Raw genomic sequence first — 19,823 nt, forward strand, 5'->3', positions numbered from 1 at the left:
CCTTTAACAGGATCCTAAAAAGGAAGACTAACCGAGGAAGATCAAGTTGAAATTAAGGCCAACCTAATTGCTGCTGACTGTTCCACTGCCTTGGTGTAGATCTAATCTCCTCCTCTTGTTTGTTCCTGACTAATTTAGGTCATTACTTTCCCTCCCTAGGCTCTGACTTCCTTATCTGCTAAATGGGAAATTCCAGATGCTAGCTACTGCTTCCTCAAGCTTCAGCATTGTAACCCCAAACATTTACTGCCATTGAGAAATAACATACGTTTGGACTGAGGACAAGCATTAACTTTAAATTAATTTCAGTTAAATTGAAAACTGAACCCACCTCCGAAGAGTAAATATCAAAATCCCAAAGCTGATCCATAATAAACTCTAACTGCTTCTTGATGAAATAAGGGAGAAAAGAACAAGATAAAGTACTATTTTTTATTTGAAGTTTCTTCCTCCTTTGGTGAGGTTAACAAACCCTTTCTTTAGTAACTTGGTAAAGTAGAACTGTGTGTTGGCTTACTTATTTAGGTTCTTACTTGGCAAAATAAAATTGGAGATCCTACGTGGGCCTCAAGATTTTTTAAAGGTTTTTTTCTTAATATATATTAATTTTATTGAAATATAGTTGACTTACAATGTTTCAGGTGCACAGCAAGATGATTCAGTTATACATATACACATATATTATTTTTGAAATTATTTTCCATTATAGGTCATGATAAATATTGACTATAGTTCCCTGTGCTATACAGTAAACCTTTGTTGCATGTTTCATATCTGTTTTTTAAAATTAGAAACTAACATTCTGTTCATACTAAATCAGACAACTAAAAATGTATGACATTTCGGCCTCCAGATTTTTATTGTTGAAATTTTACCAGCTCACAGGATCCAAACATCTCGAATCACTGCTGAAAACATCGTAGCTGAAATTTCCAAAGCCTCAATTTTATGCTAAGACAGGAAACTGGGGTCTTTTTTAAACGGGTTGAAGAGACCTAAGTCTTAAATTGTGAAGAAGTCTTCTCTTCGGCAGACTTCAGTTTTGCTGAATCTAGATGCCTGACTGCTCCTGATGGCTGCCACCAGGCTCAGGGCTGGAAAGCCCTCAGGGGTCTTTGGTGGCGCTTTCCCACTGGCCAGTGGATAAATGCTGATTGCAGTTGTGTCTGCTGCCTTGGCTCAGCATTTCCTGCATGTGCAGAGGAGCCTCTGTGCTGGACACCAGTGGACCAGCACCCACACTGGTACCCCGTAGGTACCCTGTAGGTCCCCCGTAGGTCTGCTGGCTGATCCTTGCTGCACCTGCTGTGTGGTGTTGCTCTTGCGCCCTGTACCTCCTGACAACCTCCAGCTGGGGCCAACAGTCCAGTAATTTGCATTTCTTTCAGTAGAGCTTCATTCATGTCAGGTTGCTATTTGTTATTCACTGGAGCAGCTTACTAAGCAGAAGGGTTACTGAACCTTTCTGCTGTGTGGTACCCAGTGTGCAGAGCTTTGTTTTGGGCTTATGGCTTTTACCCCCAACTTAAAAAAAAAATTTAATGTTGTAAATGGTAATACATAGAAGGGTTAATCCTCATGATGCTTTTAAAAGAAATACTGTGCATAGTGTCCCTTTCATTCCTGTCCCTTTTGTACCCAGTGTCTAGCTCTAGCTGTACTGACCCCTGTTACTAGGGACCTGTACATCCTTCAAGGGTTTTTTTTATGCAGATACATGCCAAAGATATATTTTTTTGTTTTTGTATACAAGTGTTGGCATGCCATACACAGTATTTTGCATCAACCTTCTTTCACTTAATGTGTCTCAGATCTCACCATGTCAGTGTGTTTTGGTCTCTAAGTCAACGTCCAACTCTTTGTGACCTCATGGACTGCAGCATGCCAGGCTCCCCTGTCCTTCACTCTCAGAATTTGCTCAAATTCCTGTCCATTGAGTCTGTAATGCTATCTTACCATCTCATCCTCTGTTCCCTCCTTCTCCTCCTGTCCTCAATCTTTCACAGCATCAGGGTCTTTTCCTATGAATCTACTCTTCACATCAGATGGCCACAGTACTGGAGCTTCAGCTTCGGCATCAGTCCTTCCAATGACTATTCAGGGTTGCTTGAGTGTAGGATTGACTGATTGATTTCCTTGCTGTCCGAGGGACTCTCAAGAGTCTTCTCCAACACCACAGTTTGAAAGCATCGATTCTTTGGTGCTCAGCCACCTTTATGGTCCAACTGTCACATCCATACATGGCTACTGGAAAAACTACAGCCTTGACTTTATGGACCTTTGTCCACAAAGTGACTTCTATGCTTTTTAATTAAGCTATCTAGGTTTGTCACAGCTTTCGTTTCAAGGAGCAAGTGTCTTTTAATTTCATGGCTGCAGTCACTGTCTGCAGTGATACTGGAGCCCAGGAAAATAAAATCTGTCACTGCTTCCATTTTTTCCCCCATCTATTTGCCATGAAGTGATGGAACCAGATGCCATGATCTTAGTTTTTTGAATGTTGAGTTTTAAGCCAGGTTTTTAACTCTCGTCTTTCACCCTCATCAAGAGGCTCTTTAGTTCCTCTTCACTTTCTGCCATTAGAGTGGTATTATCTGCATAACTGAGGTTACATAAGCTTCTTCATTCTTTTGTAATAATTGCATAATATTCCAGTGTGTGACTGAACTTTAATTGACTTCCCTTCTGAGAGACATCTAAGTTGCTTCTAATCCTTCATCCTTATAAACAGTGCCATAATGAATAACCAGATACACATATGTCATTTTATACAAACACTAGTTTAGCATATAGTAATGCATTTGCTAAATCAAGAGTTATATATACATTTGTAATTTTGACAGTTGTAAAAAATGTCCTCCAAATAAAAAGTATCAATTTACTTTCCCACTAGTAGTGTCTCAGGGTGCTAGTCTCCCTTGAGCTATGGCAAAGTTTTAAATTTTTACTCATCTGAGGGAGAAAATGATCTCTTGGTGACAGTTAATTTGCATTTATTCTATGACAAATGAGGTTGAACATCTTTTCATATATTTAGGTCATTTGTACTTCCATTTCTGTGAACTGCCCGATTATACCTTTGGCTATTTTTAAAAAATATTAATATATAACTTTTTGGTCTTTTCTTTGCTGTATCTTAGAGCTCTTTATATTGGAAGGTTAGTTTTTTGTGAAATGAGTTGCACACGTTGGGGTGGCCAAAAAGTTCATTTGCGTTTTTCAGCCCAATGCTACAGAAAAACCCGAGTGAACTTTTTAGCCAACCCAGTATTTTCTCATTTTGTCACTTTCTTTTTCCTGCTTTAAAAAAAAACAAAAAACAAAACAGAACATTTAGCCACCTCATTCTTCATGTGACGTGTTCAACCCTGGGTTATCTCTTGTTTCCATGCAACCTCAATCATCCAAACTCACTGAGGGCTCCGCATGTGCCGGGGCATGGCCTTTCTCTCACATTTTCACCCACTCTGCCATGTCATTTCTAGAGGCTCGGTACCAGGTCTCAGAGAGCACAACTTGTCAGTGGCAGAGATGGAACTTGAACGCAAGTCTCCCTGAACTACAGGGAGTTAGGAGCGTCTCAGCTCCCACATAGGGGGTCCAGTGTGGTTTGAGAGAATGCAAAATCTTAACACTTGTCAAAGGAAAGCAGAATTCATGAACTATAATCTACTAGGAGAAAAACAAATGAAAAGTGGTCATTTATTATGATCCACTGTTAGGGAATGTTCCTCTCCATTCAGGCAAGTGGAGAAGTTCAAGATTGTATAACCTCAGCAGTTAATTATTAGTATCTGTTAATTATGCTGTGAAGAAATTGCCACTTCCTGTAATGCTTCTGTTAAGTATTATCCTTGTTCTCTGTTCATTGTCTCCATTATACAAATATAATTTATTGATGACCACATACAGGCAAGCCTGTATCATAGTTGATCCATACCTTTCTTTATATCTTAATGTGGCCCAAAGCTAGCTATTAATAGATTCAATTTATTTTTTTCATTTTTAGTGATGTAATGGCTTTTTATACCAGCTGTCAGGGGTCAGGGTGGATATGTAAAGAAATAAAGGTTCCCTTTCTTTAACTAGAGATGTTCTCTGTGTGTGTGTGTGTGTGTGTGTATGCACACATGTTGTCTGCCTGTCTCATCTCCAGGGAAACCTAACACTATCCTTTTCACACCTTTTCTGAATTAAGCACAGTAGTCAGGGAGATGTGAATCCAAGGAAAGCTGTTGTAATTAGTGGTAGATTCAGGGAAAGGTGAACAACTCAGGAAGCTCTGAGTAACCAAAAATGATAGTAATAAATACTGTATCCTCTCTGATAAAATATTGGGTCCCCAACTGCATCAGAATAAATCATTTGAAGAATAATTCCATGTAAGTGGAACGGGTGTTTTATTTTACTCTTGAATGTTGAAGGTGATCTGTAATAGAATGAATTATTTTGACTGCATGAGATAGAAAGGAGATAAGAGAGTGGGAGAAAATGAAAAATTGGCAACACTCTTGGCCCACTGAAAGTAGCCTGCTTCAGATTATCAGTACTTGCTTGCAACAGTGAGAAAAGATGTCAGAGGTCTCTATGAGCCTCTTTGCTCTTAATCTCTTATTTCTACACAGCCCATGTTTTCAAGTTATAATTATGTAAGTTCCGAAATCATTCCTTTTGGCAGTCCCATAAGACATATAACTGAGTGCATGTCTCATAAATCCCAAAATATGGGATGAGGAAATGTTTGGACACCATGCCTGGGTATCATACAAGCATTATGAATATTCAACTGTGCTTGCTTAGGGCAACAATAGCCATTTCAGTGAGCGGATGATCTGGTCATATGTGAGTTCTTCTCCCGAGCAGCCTCCATTCCTGTGTCACTCCCGTCCTGTATGTGCCTTGCTGCTGCCTGAGTGCAGCCCTGGCCTTCCCAGAGAAGATTGGTTGTTATAGGATGGCCCCTAACAACACAAGCTTACTACTTCTTTTGGAAGTCACCAAAAGAAACGGTCATGTGTAACCATGCGGGGGAAAACTGGCCACATGATATATTGAACAGGTCATTTCCTAAATAGTTTTTAAGGATGATTTTGGACTATGTGATTTTTTTTTTCCTTTTATGTTGACTTTTGAACCTAAGCTTCATCTAAGAATCAAGTTTACTGAACTAGCATTATCTTAAACTCATTTTTTTCAGTCACAAAATACTTATTGTCTGCCATGTGTCAGGTACTGATACAAACAAATCTAACAGACCTCAGCTACCTTAAATTGCAGCAGACTCTAAGTACTTGCTGTGTGCTGAAAGCCTTTCTATGTGCACAGTGTGTTTGTGTAATATCCAGGAAAGACCGGCCTCAGTGTCCCACCGAGAATGTGGTGAAAAAGGATTCTGAACCTCTAAATAAAAATTTTTTTACAATAAAAAATTAGGTAATGTCATGTGAAATGTCTTACTGTATGTAGTCAAAGAATAAAATGGATGGTAAGCATCATAAACATAAAAATTCAGAGTAGTGGTTGTCTCTAAGGAGAAGGAGGAGTATATGATCCATAAAAAGTACTAAAGGCAATTGAACGACACGAATAATGTTTTATTTCTTAAGCAGCAGTTTAGGTGCATGAGTATTTGCTGATCTCCTTATACCTTATACCTGTCATAAATTTTGTACAAAAATTTTCAAAGATGATGAACCCAGAAGAGGAAAAAAATCATGATATGTATGGGAATGGAAAATAGGTTTCAAAATCCCTAAATATTAAGGTCTTTTCCCTGTAACTGTGGATATAAGAAAGAGTTTAGCACCCATCTATTTCCACTGTGTTGGTTCTTTCTGTTGGTGAGACATTTGCTAAGTTATTTTACTTATTCCTACTTTAAAATGTTTATGCAATATTCAAAATTCATGGCCAAAAAAATGCATTTTTGAAATTGCTCAAAACACTGGATCTTATACCTAAAGCATTACAGCAGTGGTTTCATTGGAGAGAATGGAGTGCTTTTCCCAGAAAGGAGGCACAGGGGGATGAAGAATTTTCAGGCTGAAGACACATTGTGACTGGCAGGGGATGCGAGCTTGGAGTGGCCCTTGCTGCATTAGCAGCTGTTTTTCCCTGATGGCCATTGGCCTTTGTGACACTAGCTTAGAGGGACTCAGTATCAAGGGATGTTTTACTAGAGGGGAAATTGGTACAGGACTAAGAGAGCTAGAATTTGAAGTCAAAATTGTCTTTGCTGATGTTCTTTATCTCTCTCTCTCTCTCTCTTTTTTTTCTTTTTAACATTTTAACTGCAGTGAAGGGAGCAATCTGACCCCAGCACATCACTATCCAGACTTCAGATTTAAGACATATGCTCCACTAGCATTCCGATATTTCAGAGAACTTTTTGGTATCAAGCCTGATGATTACTTGGTAAGAACTTATCATTTTCCTTCCTTCTCCAGAAATGTGTGACGTCAACATTTGTCTCATAGCAATAGCAACAAGTGTCTCATAGCAACAGCAACAAATAGCCTGGGTCTCTTACTTTACAAAACTCTGGAGCATAGCAAAAGGATCAAGTTTTATAACGATTATAAATTTAGCTTCAGGAAATGTGGTTTGACTCTAAGTTTTACCTGATAGCTATAGAATCTACTATGGTAATTGATATTTAAATAAGTGGAATTCAGTTGCTACTTTAGATAATTCTTCTAAGAGATATAATTAGCTATAAATACTCCTGTGAGTTTTGTTGATTGAGTTCTCTTTGAAAGTCTTCCTGGTTTAATTGCCTTATTTGTACCATTCGTCTCAAACCTGCCATGGCCCATGGCCATGTTCACCTTGACCTACAATTTGAATATGATTTTAGAGAAGCTGGATAGTTTTGTCCTAAACAGCTTTTCATGTGGCCTCTTTCTGAAGGTATTTTTTATTTGGTACGAGGGCATATATTACCCTTAAGTCTGTCTTTTCTCCCTGTCTGCCTTTTGGCACGCAGCCAGTACAAACACAGCAGGCTTTTTGTGAGAAAGTCTGATGTGACCTCAGAGTTTTACCTTATTCCTGTTCAAGAAGCCAGGAAGTTTCTTTCTGTTTCAAGAGAAAAATGGTTTATCTTATAATTTGATCACTGTTAACACCCTGGGGCTCTTGAAAATTGGTTTTCAAGAAGCTTTAGGAAGGATACCATCAAATATTTATTGTTCATTCCATTCTGAATGATCTTAGTAAGACTTGAGCCAGATCTGAGAATAATCCTTTGCAGAAGAAGTACAGCAACATGTGTTACTTAATAACAGAGAATATTTAAACTCTGTTTTATACTTTGAATATACTACAAATGATTAAATTCAAAGCTGATTCTGTTCCGAGCTGATAAAACCCATGAATGACCCTCTCCCTTAGTTGAGCCCTAAGGAAAACTTCTGCCTGATGAATGAAAGAGTATACTGGTTGCTCAAGGAAGTAATATTAAGTCTTCATAGAGCATGAGAACTGTGTGTACTGTGGGCGTCCTGCTGCCTTAAATGTGCACTCATACTACTCACATTTGGGTTTCCCTGGTAGCTCAGTGGGTAAAGAATCCGCTTGCAATGAAGGAGACCCTGGTTCAGTTCCTGGGTCAGGAAGATCTGCTGGAGAAGGGATAGGCTACCCACTCCAGTTTTCTCGGGCTTCCCTGGTGGCTCAGTTGGTAAAGAATCCACCTGCCGTGTGGGAGACCTGGCCTCTCTCTCTAGATTGGGAAGATCCCTGGAGAAGGGAACGGCTACCTACTCCAGTATTCTGGCCTGGACAATTCTCTGGGCTGTATAGTCCATGGGGTCGCAAAGAGTCAGACATAACTGAGTGACTTTCACATACAACTCAACATCAAAAATAAACAACCTGATTTAAAAATGAGCAGAGGCTGTGAATAGACATTTCCCCAAAAAAGGCATACAGATGGCCAACAGGTACATGAAAAGATGCTTAGTATCACTAATCAACAGAGAGATGCAAATCAAAACCACACAAGCTGCCACTTCACATCTGTGAGATGGCTGTGCCGCTCTCTGCCTCCCCACACCCCACACCTCTACTCTCCACACCCCACTGGTGGAGAGATTAGGTGCTTCTACAGCAATGTCAACCCTGCCCTCTTAACCACGCAAGTACATGAACACAGGCATTAGCAGGATGTGGGGCAGGATTTACATTAGGGAAGATCCTTTAGTTTCTGGCCATTTGGTAGTTACTGAGGGTCACTGTTATTCACGAAACATGTTTGGAGAACCCAATGAGGTCTTGATACTGTGTTATTGAAAACAAGATTGATGATAGCTCATCTTCTGCCATATGTTACAAGTTAATGGATTCTCTCTTTCTGACTTACCTTGAGCTTCTGCCAACCAAGGTGATGCCCCAGACTTGCATTTCATAACACAGATTCAATCAGTGTGATGAGATGGCTGTCTACCTGACAGGTCTCCATTTAGTGGGCCAGTGGCCATCAACCTGCAGGCTAGGAAGCCCATTCTTTAGTCAGTCTACCTCACAGGATTTCTTTCCTTGGGAAGGCCTTTTTCTAAGCAACAAGTCACATAGCTTATACAGTTTCCTAATGAGCTTTTAAGCTGGAAAAATTACCTTCATAATGGGGTCAGAATGTTTACAAAGGAGCAGGAGGCTGTGTGATGGCTTCTCAAAGCAGAAGTCCTCCTTCATGTACCTGGCAGAAGGTCGTTAATTGATTATTTGGTACTTTGAACAGCAACTGTAACTAAAACGCTTCGCTAATAATTATGGAGAGATTCAAAAAAATTACAAGTCATGACACTCAAAGAACTTAGAATCCAATTGGGATGATGATTGATGTGGGAAAACCACCCATTCTACCAGGCAGTAATTAAGAAGAGGAAGAGAAACAATAAATGCTCGAAGATTTCAAAGGAGGGAGAAGTCGCTCTCTCTTGGATCAATGATTAGGAAGGCTTCTTATGGGTATGGCGTGGTTTAACCGTGACCTAAAAATTACAGTGAAATTTGAGTGGGTGGGGAAAAAAGGAAAGATGTTGGAATGGCATGTAAGGATGAGGAGCAGTGTTAGGACCATGAGACCAGAGATGCAAGCGCGTTAGATAGGACTTTGAATGGCCCAGTATAGCAGGAAGGGAAGGTTTTGATCAAGAATATTAGAAAGATCAGTTCAGTCCAGTTGCTTATTCGTGTCCAGCTCTTTGCGACCCTATGGACTGCAGCATGCCAGGCCTCCCTGTCCATCACCAACTCCCAGAGTTTACTCAAACTCATGTCTATTGAATCGGAGATGCCATCCAAGCATCTCATCCTCTGTCGTCCCCTTCTCCTCCTGCCTTCGATCTTTCCCAGCATCAGGGTCTTTTCAAATGAGTCAGTTCTTCGCATCAGGTGGCCAAAGTACTGGAGTTTCAAAGTATTGGAGTTTCAGCTTCAGTTTCAGCCCTTAGAAAGACAGAGCCAAATAATTCAAATAACTAGTTATGTTTTTTTAATTCTAGGAAATTAGTGAAATGTAAAGACTGACTAGATGTTTGATTATGTGGAAGATATTTTTTGTAAAGGGATGGAAAGGTATTTTGGTTCTCTTTCATAAGAGGAATCCTCATCCTTTAGAGACAAATAGTGGCTTACCTGGCAAAGAATTCACCTGCAATGCAGGAGACCCCAGCTCTATTCCTGGGTTGGGAAGATCCGCTGGAGAAGGGATGGGCTACCCACTCCAATATTCTTGGACTCCCCTGGTGGCTCAGCTGGTAATGAATCTGCCTGCAATGCGGGAGACCTGGGTTCAATCCCTGGGCTGGGAAAATCCCCTGGAGAAGGGAAGGGCTACCCACTCCAGTATTCTGGTCTAGAAAATTCCATGGACTGTATAGTCCATGGGGTCGCAAAGAGTTGGACACGACTAAGCGACACTCAGTAAAATACCAGAGAAATGATTTAATGTCTGTGATTTGCTTTAAAGAATCTGAGGAAAGCAGGCAGGGGAAGGACTGAGGATGTAAAGAGACAAGATAGGCTATGAGTTGATAGCTGTTGAAACCGAAAGATAGACACATGAATGTTAATTGCACAGTTCTCTACTTTTATGCATATTTGAAATTTTTCGTAATAAAAAGCTGGTGGAGGGGGTGCAGAGATAAGACCAGGCAGCTTAAGTGTACTTTTGTTTGATTGCATTTTCCACCTCCCTTGTTAATTGTACACACAGTTCCATAACCGGACCCATCTTTGGGAGCTGCAGAAGACAGAACAAGGGCCACGAGCCTCTAACTACATGGCTCCCTGGTCCCCGTAGCCAGGGCCTCCCTCAGCCCAGGCTCGAGGCAGCTCCCCTTATTGGTCTTGGAGCTTCTGGAGGCTCACCTCCAAAGCACTGTATCTGAGGACACTACCCAGTGATCTGGAGTGTGATAGATGAGGAAGGGGTCTTTTGCCTGAGGCATTGTGCTTCAGAGAGTCAGGCAGAACCTCAGAGACTTTTTAGCCCAACTGTTCATTGTAGATGAGGAATCTGACACCGGTGAAGGGAGGTGCCCAAGGTTACCCATGCTGAGGGGTGGAGGCACAGCCCAAGCCAGAACCATAGTCTCACATGCTTCCAACCACTGAGTCTTAGATGTCGTTAGATGGCAGGAATTCCCTGGATTCCACACTTTCACTCCCAAGGGCCCCAGTTCAATCCTTGGTTGGGGAACTGAGATTCCACAAACTGCACGGCACGGCCCCCGCAAAAAAACCCAAAAGGTATGGTCTCAAGGTGGTCACTCCCTAGCCATCAAACTGCGAACTGTGGTTATCCATTCTGAAAAATGAGACAAAGAGGTCAAATACACCTAACAAAGCACATTTTGGAATGGTTAAGCCCCAAAAACAGAAGAATGAAATAAGATGGTGTCCCCTGAAATACCATGTGAAGGAAAAAAAAGGATAAGGCGTACATCACAAATACATCCTGGTATCCATCAAACTAGGGCTATCTAAACCCAAATTTGTGAAGATATACGGACCTAAATGGGAGGGGAAAGGCAAAGATGTAGGGATTGGTCACTATAGATAGATTTGATATCAGATCCCTGTGATATGTGTATTTCTGCTTAGTCTTATGCTGTTGCATCTGGATTTCAGCCTGAATTACTCTGATTACATTCTCAGTACTATTAAAATTCACCAAGTGCGTGCTGATTACAAATTCATGTTGAAACGTGCACAATTGGATGTGAGACAGTGTGGTGAGGGTGCAGCCGCGTGTATTACAAAGCAATTCAAATGCTCCTTCTTCCTTATTTGTTCCTAAATAAAGACCTCCCAGGGGAAGGGGCCCCAGAGCATCTTCACCCCATTTCTGCTTAGGCAACAAGCCTTTGGTTAATTTCCTTCTTTTCCAGGTGCCTGGGTATCCCCAAGTTCAGGGTGATTTAGGTTTATTGACACCCATAAGAAAGAGAGCAGGGTAAATAATTAAACACCATTGAGGGGAAGAAGTGGCAGGAAAAATGATCTCCACTTCACTGTGCAAGTTTACAGCGTTGATTTGCCTTGGCAGAGCCCAGCTGGACTGTTCTTTGCATTCTTTCCAGGGTACATAGGGAGGCCCTGCAGGAAATAGAAGGCAGGGAATGAACACACTGCAACAGCTTACACAGTGAGGGTGCCAGGAAGGTACATCAGGGTGCACACAGGAGCTTGTTGATCACAGCTAATTAACATGTTCCCATAGCTCCTCTTTATTTGCTCTGAAAAGGCAACATTTTGAAGAGGATAGCTTAGCAGAGAACAGTAACAGAGTTGCAAAGTGAAAAGCCATAGAAATCAGAGGTGATAATGGTAGAAAGGGTTCTGCATCCTAATGCCAACTTATTGTAGACTGACACTGTGCTAGAAGTGACCCCAAAATGGTTATTGAAAGAGGGCAAAACAACTGATTTCTCCATTCATATTCATCTGCAAATTGCATAATAAAGGAGTATTTGGCAATTAGTAACCAATGAAAGAGTCTCCAGTTTGTGTCACTGCTTCTGGAAGAATCTGAGACTTTAATTGGAAGCCGATGTTCACATCTGAATCCAGTTTTCCCTAGACAGCTCTTCCTGAATCACCCCCTAATTTCTCTATTTGCAGCCCCTAATTTCTGCATTCTTTGTTGTTTTTGTACTTTCACAACATTTACTCCTACCCACAAGAGGATTCTATGCCAGAAATCCAAACCCCATGGAACAAAGAATCAAAATCCTAAGAGAGTCTGGGATCTGCCTTCATTTTTTATGAGAATGGAAATAAATGAAAATTTTATTTAAATAAATTATTTATTTATAAATAAATAATTTATTTATTTATAAATAAATGAATACACTTATTTTCCTGAGTCTCAGATTTGTCATTACACAAATCACCTACTTTTTCTTTAAAAAAGAAAAATTTTAAAAAGTTAATTTCTTTAATTGAAGTATAGTTAACTCGCAGTGTTGTATTGGTTTCAAGTGTACTGCAAAGTGATTCAGATATATAGATATATATATATATATGCATATACACTCTTTTTCAGATCCTTTTCCATTATAGATTATTACAAGATATTGAGTGGACTTCCCTGTGCTATACAGTGGGTCCTTGTTGTTGTTTATCTATTTTATGTAGAGTAGTATGTCTTAATCCCAAACTCCTAACTTATCTCATCACCCCCCACCCGTCTCTTTTCTTGCTTCACCAAGATCATCTTAGTGTGTACCTTTGAGTAGCCTTCTTGTCATGGGAGTTAGGCTGAAACTCTCAGTACATCCTAGGGCACTGCTGAGCATGTAGTGAAAAATGGCAATAGCCATGCCTAAGTGGTCACTCTTTGCCAGGGATTTAAAAAACATTTATTTTTAACACTCTGAGATGCTATCAAGTATATATCACCATCTTTATTTTAGAGACGAGGTTTCTAAGACTCCAAGTGCTAAATTACTCAAGGTCACATGACTAGCCACTGGCAGAGTCATGATTTTACAAACAGTCGGTTGATTCCAAACCCAGGCCTTTCCTTCCACTTGGACTCTGCCCAAGAGCGGGAAAGGTTCCCTCTGCTTCCTCTTGGCTTTTACAGCATCCTGTGTGGAGGCTGATGACTGTTTTTATTTTCCTTGCATATCCTCAACTAATTCTTGAGGTCTTAGGTTGCTGTGCTGCTTAGCAAGAGAGCTCCAGGAAGCAAGGCTGGAGGAAAAAGGAGAAGGTAGGGGATGGAAGTTGCCAGTGATGTTAAGAAAGACAGTGAACTCTTGCTTATTTTTTTTCCTGGTGAATTCTGTTTCCCTTACCCACAGTGCTGCCAAAGCAGGATGATTTAAAAGGTAACATCTAGACACTGCCTTTTAGTCATTTTTCTCCCATTTTCTCTCTTTCTTCTCCTCCCTCCTTCCCTTCTTCCTCGTATCCTCTCAGATGTTTCTTTGATAAGGACTTACATATTCACAAACCCAGATAAAACACTTTGAAGGATGTTCAGCCCTGGTGATTTCAAATGCCTCCATCCTCAAAATACAGTTCCTTAAATCCCTGCTCTTGCCTCTCACCAGGGCTGGTCTGATCTCACACATTAACTTCCTTACCTTTTTTTCTGCCCACAGTGTTTCTATAAGTCAATAATAGGGATTATTAAGTAGTAAACACTAAACTCATAAACCTAAAATTTCCTGTTCTGCTGGTTTGGGGCACTACTTGGGGAGACTGACAGCCCTTCAGTTGTTGGTAAATTTCAGTCATTTATTTACAAAAATTTATCGAGTCCCTTCTGTGTACAAGGCACAGATCCTGAACCATATCAGAATTTAAGAGTCATGGTTTCTGCCCTCATAGAGTTTTATAGTCTAGAGGGAACTTGGAATAGGTAAATAGGCCATTAAGGTACTTTGTGGTACTCAAACGGTAAAGAATCTGCCTGCAATGCAGGAGACCTGGGTTCGATCCCTGGGTTGGGGAAATCCCCTGGAGAAGGGAATAGCAACCCACTCCAGTATTACCTGGAGAATTCCATTGGCAGAGAGGTCTGGCAGACTGCAATCCATGGGGTTGCAAAGAGTCAGACATGACTGAGTGACTAACACGGTCACGTGCTATCTTCTGTGACGAGAGCATCCAGTGCCAGGAAGCAGGTGATGTGGACCCGCAGAACCAGGCAGAGTTTTCTGGAGCAAGTGCTGTCCAGCAGACACTGAAGGCCAGCATCACTATACCAGCCTCCTTACTGAGTCTTCCTTCTGTCCTCCTACTGGGGCCTCTCAGCACAGCAGAGGGAGTGAGTGGTCCTCTGCTACAGACCCTCCAGTGGCTTTCAGCTCCCCTAAATAAAAGGCCACTTCCGTATATAGCCTATATATTTGTCTGTCCCACCAGACCCTTCTGGCTTCTTCCCCTTCAGCTGTCCTCTCTGCCCCCTCTGCTTCAGCCGTGGCCTCCTTGCTGTGCCATGAACTCTCCAGGTCTCAAGATCTTAGCCTTTGCCCTTCCTTCTGCCTTCAGTACCCTTTCTCCAGATATTCCCCAGGCCTCTCCTCAAATGCCGCCTTCCCAATGAGGCTTTTAGTGGCCACCTTGTCTTCATCATTGGTGGTACTCCCATCCCCCTTTCCCTGTGTCCTTTCTCTCAACAGCACTTAAGCACATTCTGATGTGTAAATTATTTACTTTTTTGTTGGCTGTTTCCTTGTACTACTGTATAAGCTTCCTAAGCGCCTGGGGCAGTGCATCTATCTGCACTCAGTAGGTACTTTTTAAATGTTGAATGAACATGGATAGTGCATTTCTGGCATAGAACTAGAATCATATGTGATATTAACCAAATCATCCTAAGGGTTTTCTTGAAGAATCGGCAAGCCAAGTGGATGATAAAATCCGTATGTCAAGTGTTTAAGTGCATATACATCCTACCAAAAATAATTTGTTGTCATATAATGGTAGTCCAGTGTCTGTTGTCAAGAAAATAAGGTGTTTTTTTTTTTTTAAGGAAGTTTTATTCGGTGGTATTCAGCTAGATGAAGGTAGCATGGAGGTAGGTGGTTTCTGATAGAAGAAAATGCAGTCAATAATCAAGAGTGTGTGGCACACTTGAGAAAATGAGAAATAGTTCTCTGGAGTTAGAGTTTAAGGAGGAAAGGGATGAGAGAGAAGGCTGAAGAGCAGAGCTTTGTCATCCATGGAGTTGAACGCTGTGCTGAGAAACTTGGATGTAATTGTCTCTATTAACAGTGGAACCCACAGGAAGGTTTGAAGGCTTGGAAGGCTATGCAGTTTGGAAGGATCTCTGGTTTCCTGGTGGAGGATTCTCAGGAGGAGTCAAGAGTGAATAGCTTAGAACAGGTGGAGCTTGCCATATAATCAAGGTATGGAATGATGAAACCACTGAATTTCAGGAATTTGAAAAAGAGATGTCATGAATGGGGCAGATATTAGCAGTAGTCTGGATATGGAAGATGAACAAATGTGAAACATCAAGGATGATGTCTCAGTTTCTGGTTTGGAGAACAGAGTGAATGATGCTTCCTTTCTATAAGAGAGGGAAAAAGAGAGAAGACGGAGGATGGGGGAGGAACAGATGATCTAGTCAGCATGTATAGTTGTACAAGGTGTGCACCACCCAGAAATACCTGGCTAAGGTGAAGGAGTGAAGCCTGGAATCTATCCCTTCATCTGTTCACCAACCTTTTTATGGCTCGGAGCTGCATATACCAGGAAAAAAAAAAAAAGTTCCTTCTTTCTAATCACTACCAAGACACCACATGGGCTAACCACAGGCTGAGATGAACTTACTTTTGAAATTGTTACATATGAAGTGTTTGTGGTATAACTAAGTAGAAATGTCTGTTACACAGTTAGACATACAGGTCTGGATCCCCTAGGGAGATCTTGGCTGGAGATGCAGGTGTTAGAGTCATCTCTTTGTTGAAATCATGAGTGAATGACCTCTCTTAGAGTAAACAGTGAGACAAGAATATGTGTTGGTGTCAAGTGAGGAATACACAGTGGGGACCACACCTTCCATTCTTATTTTCTGGGCACTTGCTAGAAACAAAGTGCCTTGGTCAACTCCACTCTTGGGAGTTATTGAACAAATATGGTGATTCATGATTCTGTTATTAAGGTAAATGGATCAGCTAAATTTTTAGAAATCTCATAAGAGCCATGTTAGTATACCTAGAGTCTCCTCTTAAAGCTGTTGGAGAGGGCTTCCTGTTTTAACATGGGTAAGACATGTAATGCTCTGATTTTCTTCATTGGCTGCATCATACACATTAATGCATTTTTACTGCTTATGTATTTGTTCTTGTAGTATTCCATATGCAGTGAACCTCTAATAGAGCTGTCTAACCCTGGAGCCAGTGGATCCTTGTTTTTTGTGACCAGTGACGATGAATTTATCATCAAAACAGTTCAGCATAAAGAAGCGGAGTTCCTTCAGAAGCTACTGCCAGGCTATTACATGGTAAGTGCATGTAATTAAAGCTTCTACTTTAGATTTAATTACTTTCCTCCAGTTTTTTTTTTTAATGCTTTTTTTTATTTTCAGTAACTCTGGCATGTTTCTTTCTCCTTGGTGAGGTTTATTTTGCATTTAGAGTATACTATGAAATTGATTGAATAGATTTTGAGAAGTAAGTAGAACTATGTAGTAGTCCTGGGCTCATATCCCACTCGGCCATCAACTAACTTGTGTGACCAGGAGTAAATAAGGTAAGCTCTGAGCCTCAGTCTTTGAAGGCTGGCAGACACCTGTCTTCCATGGTGGTTGTAATAAAGACAGGATCCAGGATGCAGGATAAAGGAAGCAATGTACTGCAGAGCACTTTGTATGTAGTAGTAATATGAGTAGTTAACATTCATTGAGGACTAAGTTGTAAAACTGATGAGGTAATTGAGACAAAGATAAATGGAATCACTTGCCAAGGGTTATTTAGCTAATGAGCTATAGATCCGGGGCTTGAACACAAACAGTGGGGGTCCAGAGGGTGCGTCTTTAACCCGTGCACCTTATAGGGCCACGCATTCAGCATTAGCCACTTTTAGCCATCACACTTCAGAATTGAGGATGTCATAGGTTAAATGCAACATGAAGATCACCTTCCATGTAATGTTTTAGAGACAAAGGAACTATAACCTAGCCCAGAATTTGGATTTGCTAAACATTTAGACCAGATTTTTCCTGTTTTGATGATAAATTCATTGTCACTGGTCACAAAAAACAAGGATCCACTGGCTCCAGGGTTAGACAGCTCTATTAGACATTCACTGCATATGGAATACTACAAGAACAAATACATTAGCAGTAAAAATACATGAATGGGTATGACGCATCCAATGAAGAAAATCAGAGCATTACATGTCTTACCCATGTTGAAATAGGAAGCCCTCTCCAATGTTTGTTTCCAGGCAAACATTTTCCTCAGTAGATTTGTTGTTTTCATACCTCTGATTTCTTTGTACTTTCATGGCAGTTATTACTTTTCTGTGATTGGAATGGTAGCAGGATTTTAAAAGCCACAGTTCTGCTATTCATTTGCTATGAGAGGTGATAACTGTCATCTTTGTTTCAAAACAAAATTGATGAGATACACCACACAGCTCATTAGAGTGTAAAAATATTTTTAAATTCCAAAATCTGCTCAAGATAACAGTAACTGCCCTAAGTTAGTCTCACATATAAATATAGGAATTGAAAATCTAAACAAAAATCTTAGTGGACAGCATACACAGATTTTAAAAGATTTTGATCCTGAACAAAAATTTTTTTTTTTTTAGCACAAAAAATGTAGCACTGGAAAAATTTTTTTAGCACAAATTATCTACTTTATATTAGGGAAAATAGAAAATACAGAAAAGGAAAAAATGCAACCAACTGTATTTATTTTCTCAGAGATACACATTGCTAGTATTTGGTATATATCCTTTCAAATGTATCCTAGTCATATACACATTTTTAAATAATTTAAAATTGCAGTCAAACTCACATAGTACTCTTTGTTAATCTTCTAAGTGAGTAAATCTTAAACTTCTCTATTTCTAAGCTTAGGTAGATTAGTCTCTTATTGTAGAACTGCACTGTCCAATATGGTAGCCAATAGCCATATGTGGCTATTAAATTAAGTAAAATTTTAAAATTTAGCCTAATCAAGTAATTTTATACCAACCATGTAAGCTAGTATAACAAATAATATAATTCATCTTATTAACAAGAAAAAACGTGAGCATTATGTGGTTATCCATCTAAATATCCGAGAGAATTCTTAAAATTGGAAATTTTTACATAATAGGTAAATAAATCAATAGGCATAAAAACCAACATTTATCAATCTCCCAGAGTTCACATATCTTCATGGAGAAGAACAAAAGCTCTTTCATTGAAAGTAGTAGAAAAAGATAAGGATGCTTTCCATCAATGATCTTTTCTAATGTATTGCTAGAATTTCCAGCAGTAACTTTTTGAGTATAAAAAAACATAGAAGAAAAGTATAAACACTGTTATGTACAGATGATGAAATTGAAAATGAGCAAAACTTCAAGAAAATAAACCAGTAGTTTCCAGAGGTAATGAAAATCCAGTAGATTTGCAGGATATTTGGTAAATAAATCCATCATATTCTATTATGTAGATCATATAAAGTTGGAGAGTATAAGGGGGAAAAAAGAATTCCATTTGTGATGACAATAATTTATAATGATTATTATTAAAGATATAAATAAATGAAGACATACTATAATTCTGATTGGAAAGCAGCTTATAGTAAGTATAGTGTATGAACAATACTCCAAAAAGAATTTATAAAATTTTATTTAATAAGAACTCAAGTGCTTATGTCTATAAAACAAATGAACAAGACCAATATGAAGGAAACTACAAAATGTTATTGAAGGACATAAACAGAGTTCTGAAATAATAAATGTGCATCATTCCTGAACCCAGAATTATAATTTTAATTGCCCACATAAATTTATAAATCCAGTCTAATTCCAATCAAAAATTCTAATAGGATTTTTTCCCCTGAACTTAACAGAGCTGGTTCATTTGAAAGTGAAAACAAATATTATATTAAGAGTAGTTTTAAAAACAAACAGGAAAGCAAGCCTATAGAAATGGACAATACATTTTGGCAAAGGAGAATATGTTAGGCCTGCCATAACATACACCAGAAATGTGTAAGTCTGTACTAGTATTAAAGTGGTGGCTTTTGTACAGATCGAGACAAAAAGAGCAATGGAGTCAAATAAAGTGTAGAAATAGACTCGTGTGTATTTGACAACTTATTGCCTGATGTAGGAGGGACTTAAATTCAATTGAGAAAGGACAGACCGTTTAATAAATGGTTATCCATTTGAAAAAAGAAAAAATCCCCTTTTTCAGATCTTTTGCATACAGTTACTTGCAGACAAGGGAAACAAAAGCAAAAAAAATAAATAAATGGGACTGCACCAGACTAAAATACTTTGCACAATAAAGGAAACTATCAATGAAATGAAAAGATCACCTACTATATGGGAAAAGATATTCATAAATGATATATATGATGAGGTTAATATCCAAAGCCTATAAAAAAACTCATAAAACTCAACTTGAAAAGTAAATAATAAGCAACTCACTTAAAATATCTTTTAAAAATGTCAAAAACAGGCACATGTAAAGATGCAAATCAAAATAGAGAAATACAAATCAAACCTCAATGAGGTATCACCTCACACCAGTCAGAATGGCCGTGTTTAAAAAGCCTATAAATAATAAATGCTGGACAGGATGTGCAGAAAAAGAAGCCCTCCTACACTATTGGTGGGAATGTGAAATGGTG

The 19,823-nt window shown here is 39.5% G+C and overlaps 1 protein-coding gene across 10 annotated transcripts in view; it reads left to right on the forward strand.

Annotated features, from left to right (window-relative positions):
• PIP5K1B (phosphatidylinositol-4-phosphate 5-kinase type 1 beta) overlaps window positions 1-19,823 on the forward strand; it is a 345,687-nt gene that overhangs the window by 184,870 nt on the left and 140,994 nt on the right. For 5 of the 10 annotated variants that reach the window (XM_086415454.1, XM_086415457.1, XM_086415456.1 and 2 more), the window contains 2 exons: window positions 6,297-6,414; window positions 16,319-16,471. In XM_086415454.1, the coding sequence (XP_086271580.1) occupies window positions 6,297-6,414; window positions 16,319-16,471 (271 nt within the window). Of the gene's footprint in view, window positions 1-6,296; window positions 6,415-13,212; window positions 15,372-16,318; window positions 16,472-19,823 lie in introns of those variants that run through there. The other 5 variants (XM_086415459.1, XM_086415462.1, XM_086415460.1 and 2 more) reach the window with 3 other exon arrangements.

Source organism: Bos grunniens, chromosome 8 (genome assembly GCF_055505025.1).
Source record: "Bos grunniens cultivar Pamir isolate PY7600 chromosome 8, Bosgru_T2T1.0, whole genome shotgun sequence".
Lineage (NCBI taxonomy): Eukaryota > Metazoa > Chordata > Mammalia > Artiodactyla > Bovidae > Bos > Bos grunniens.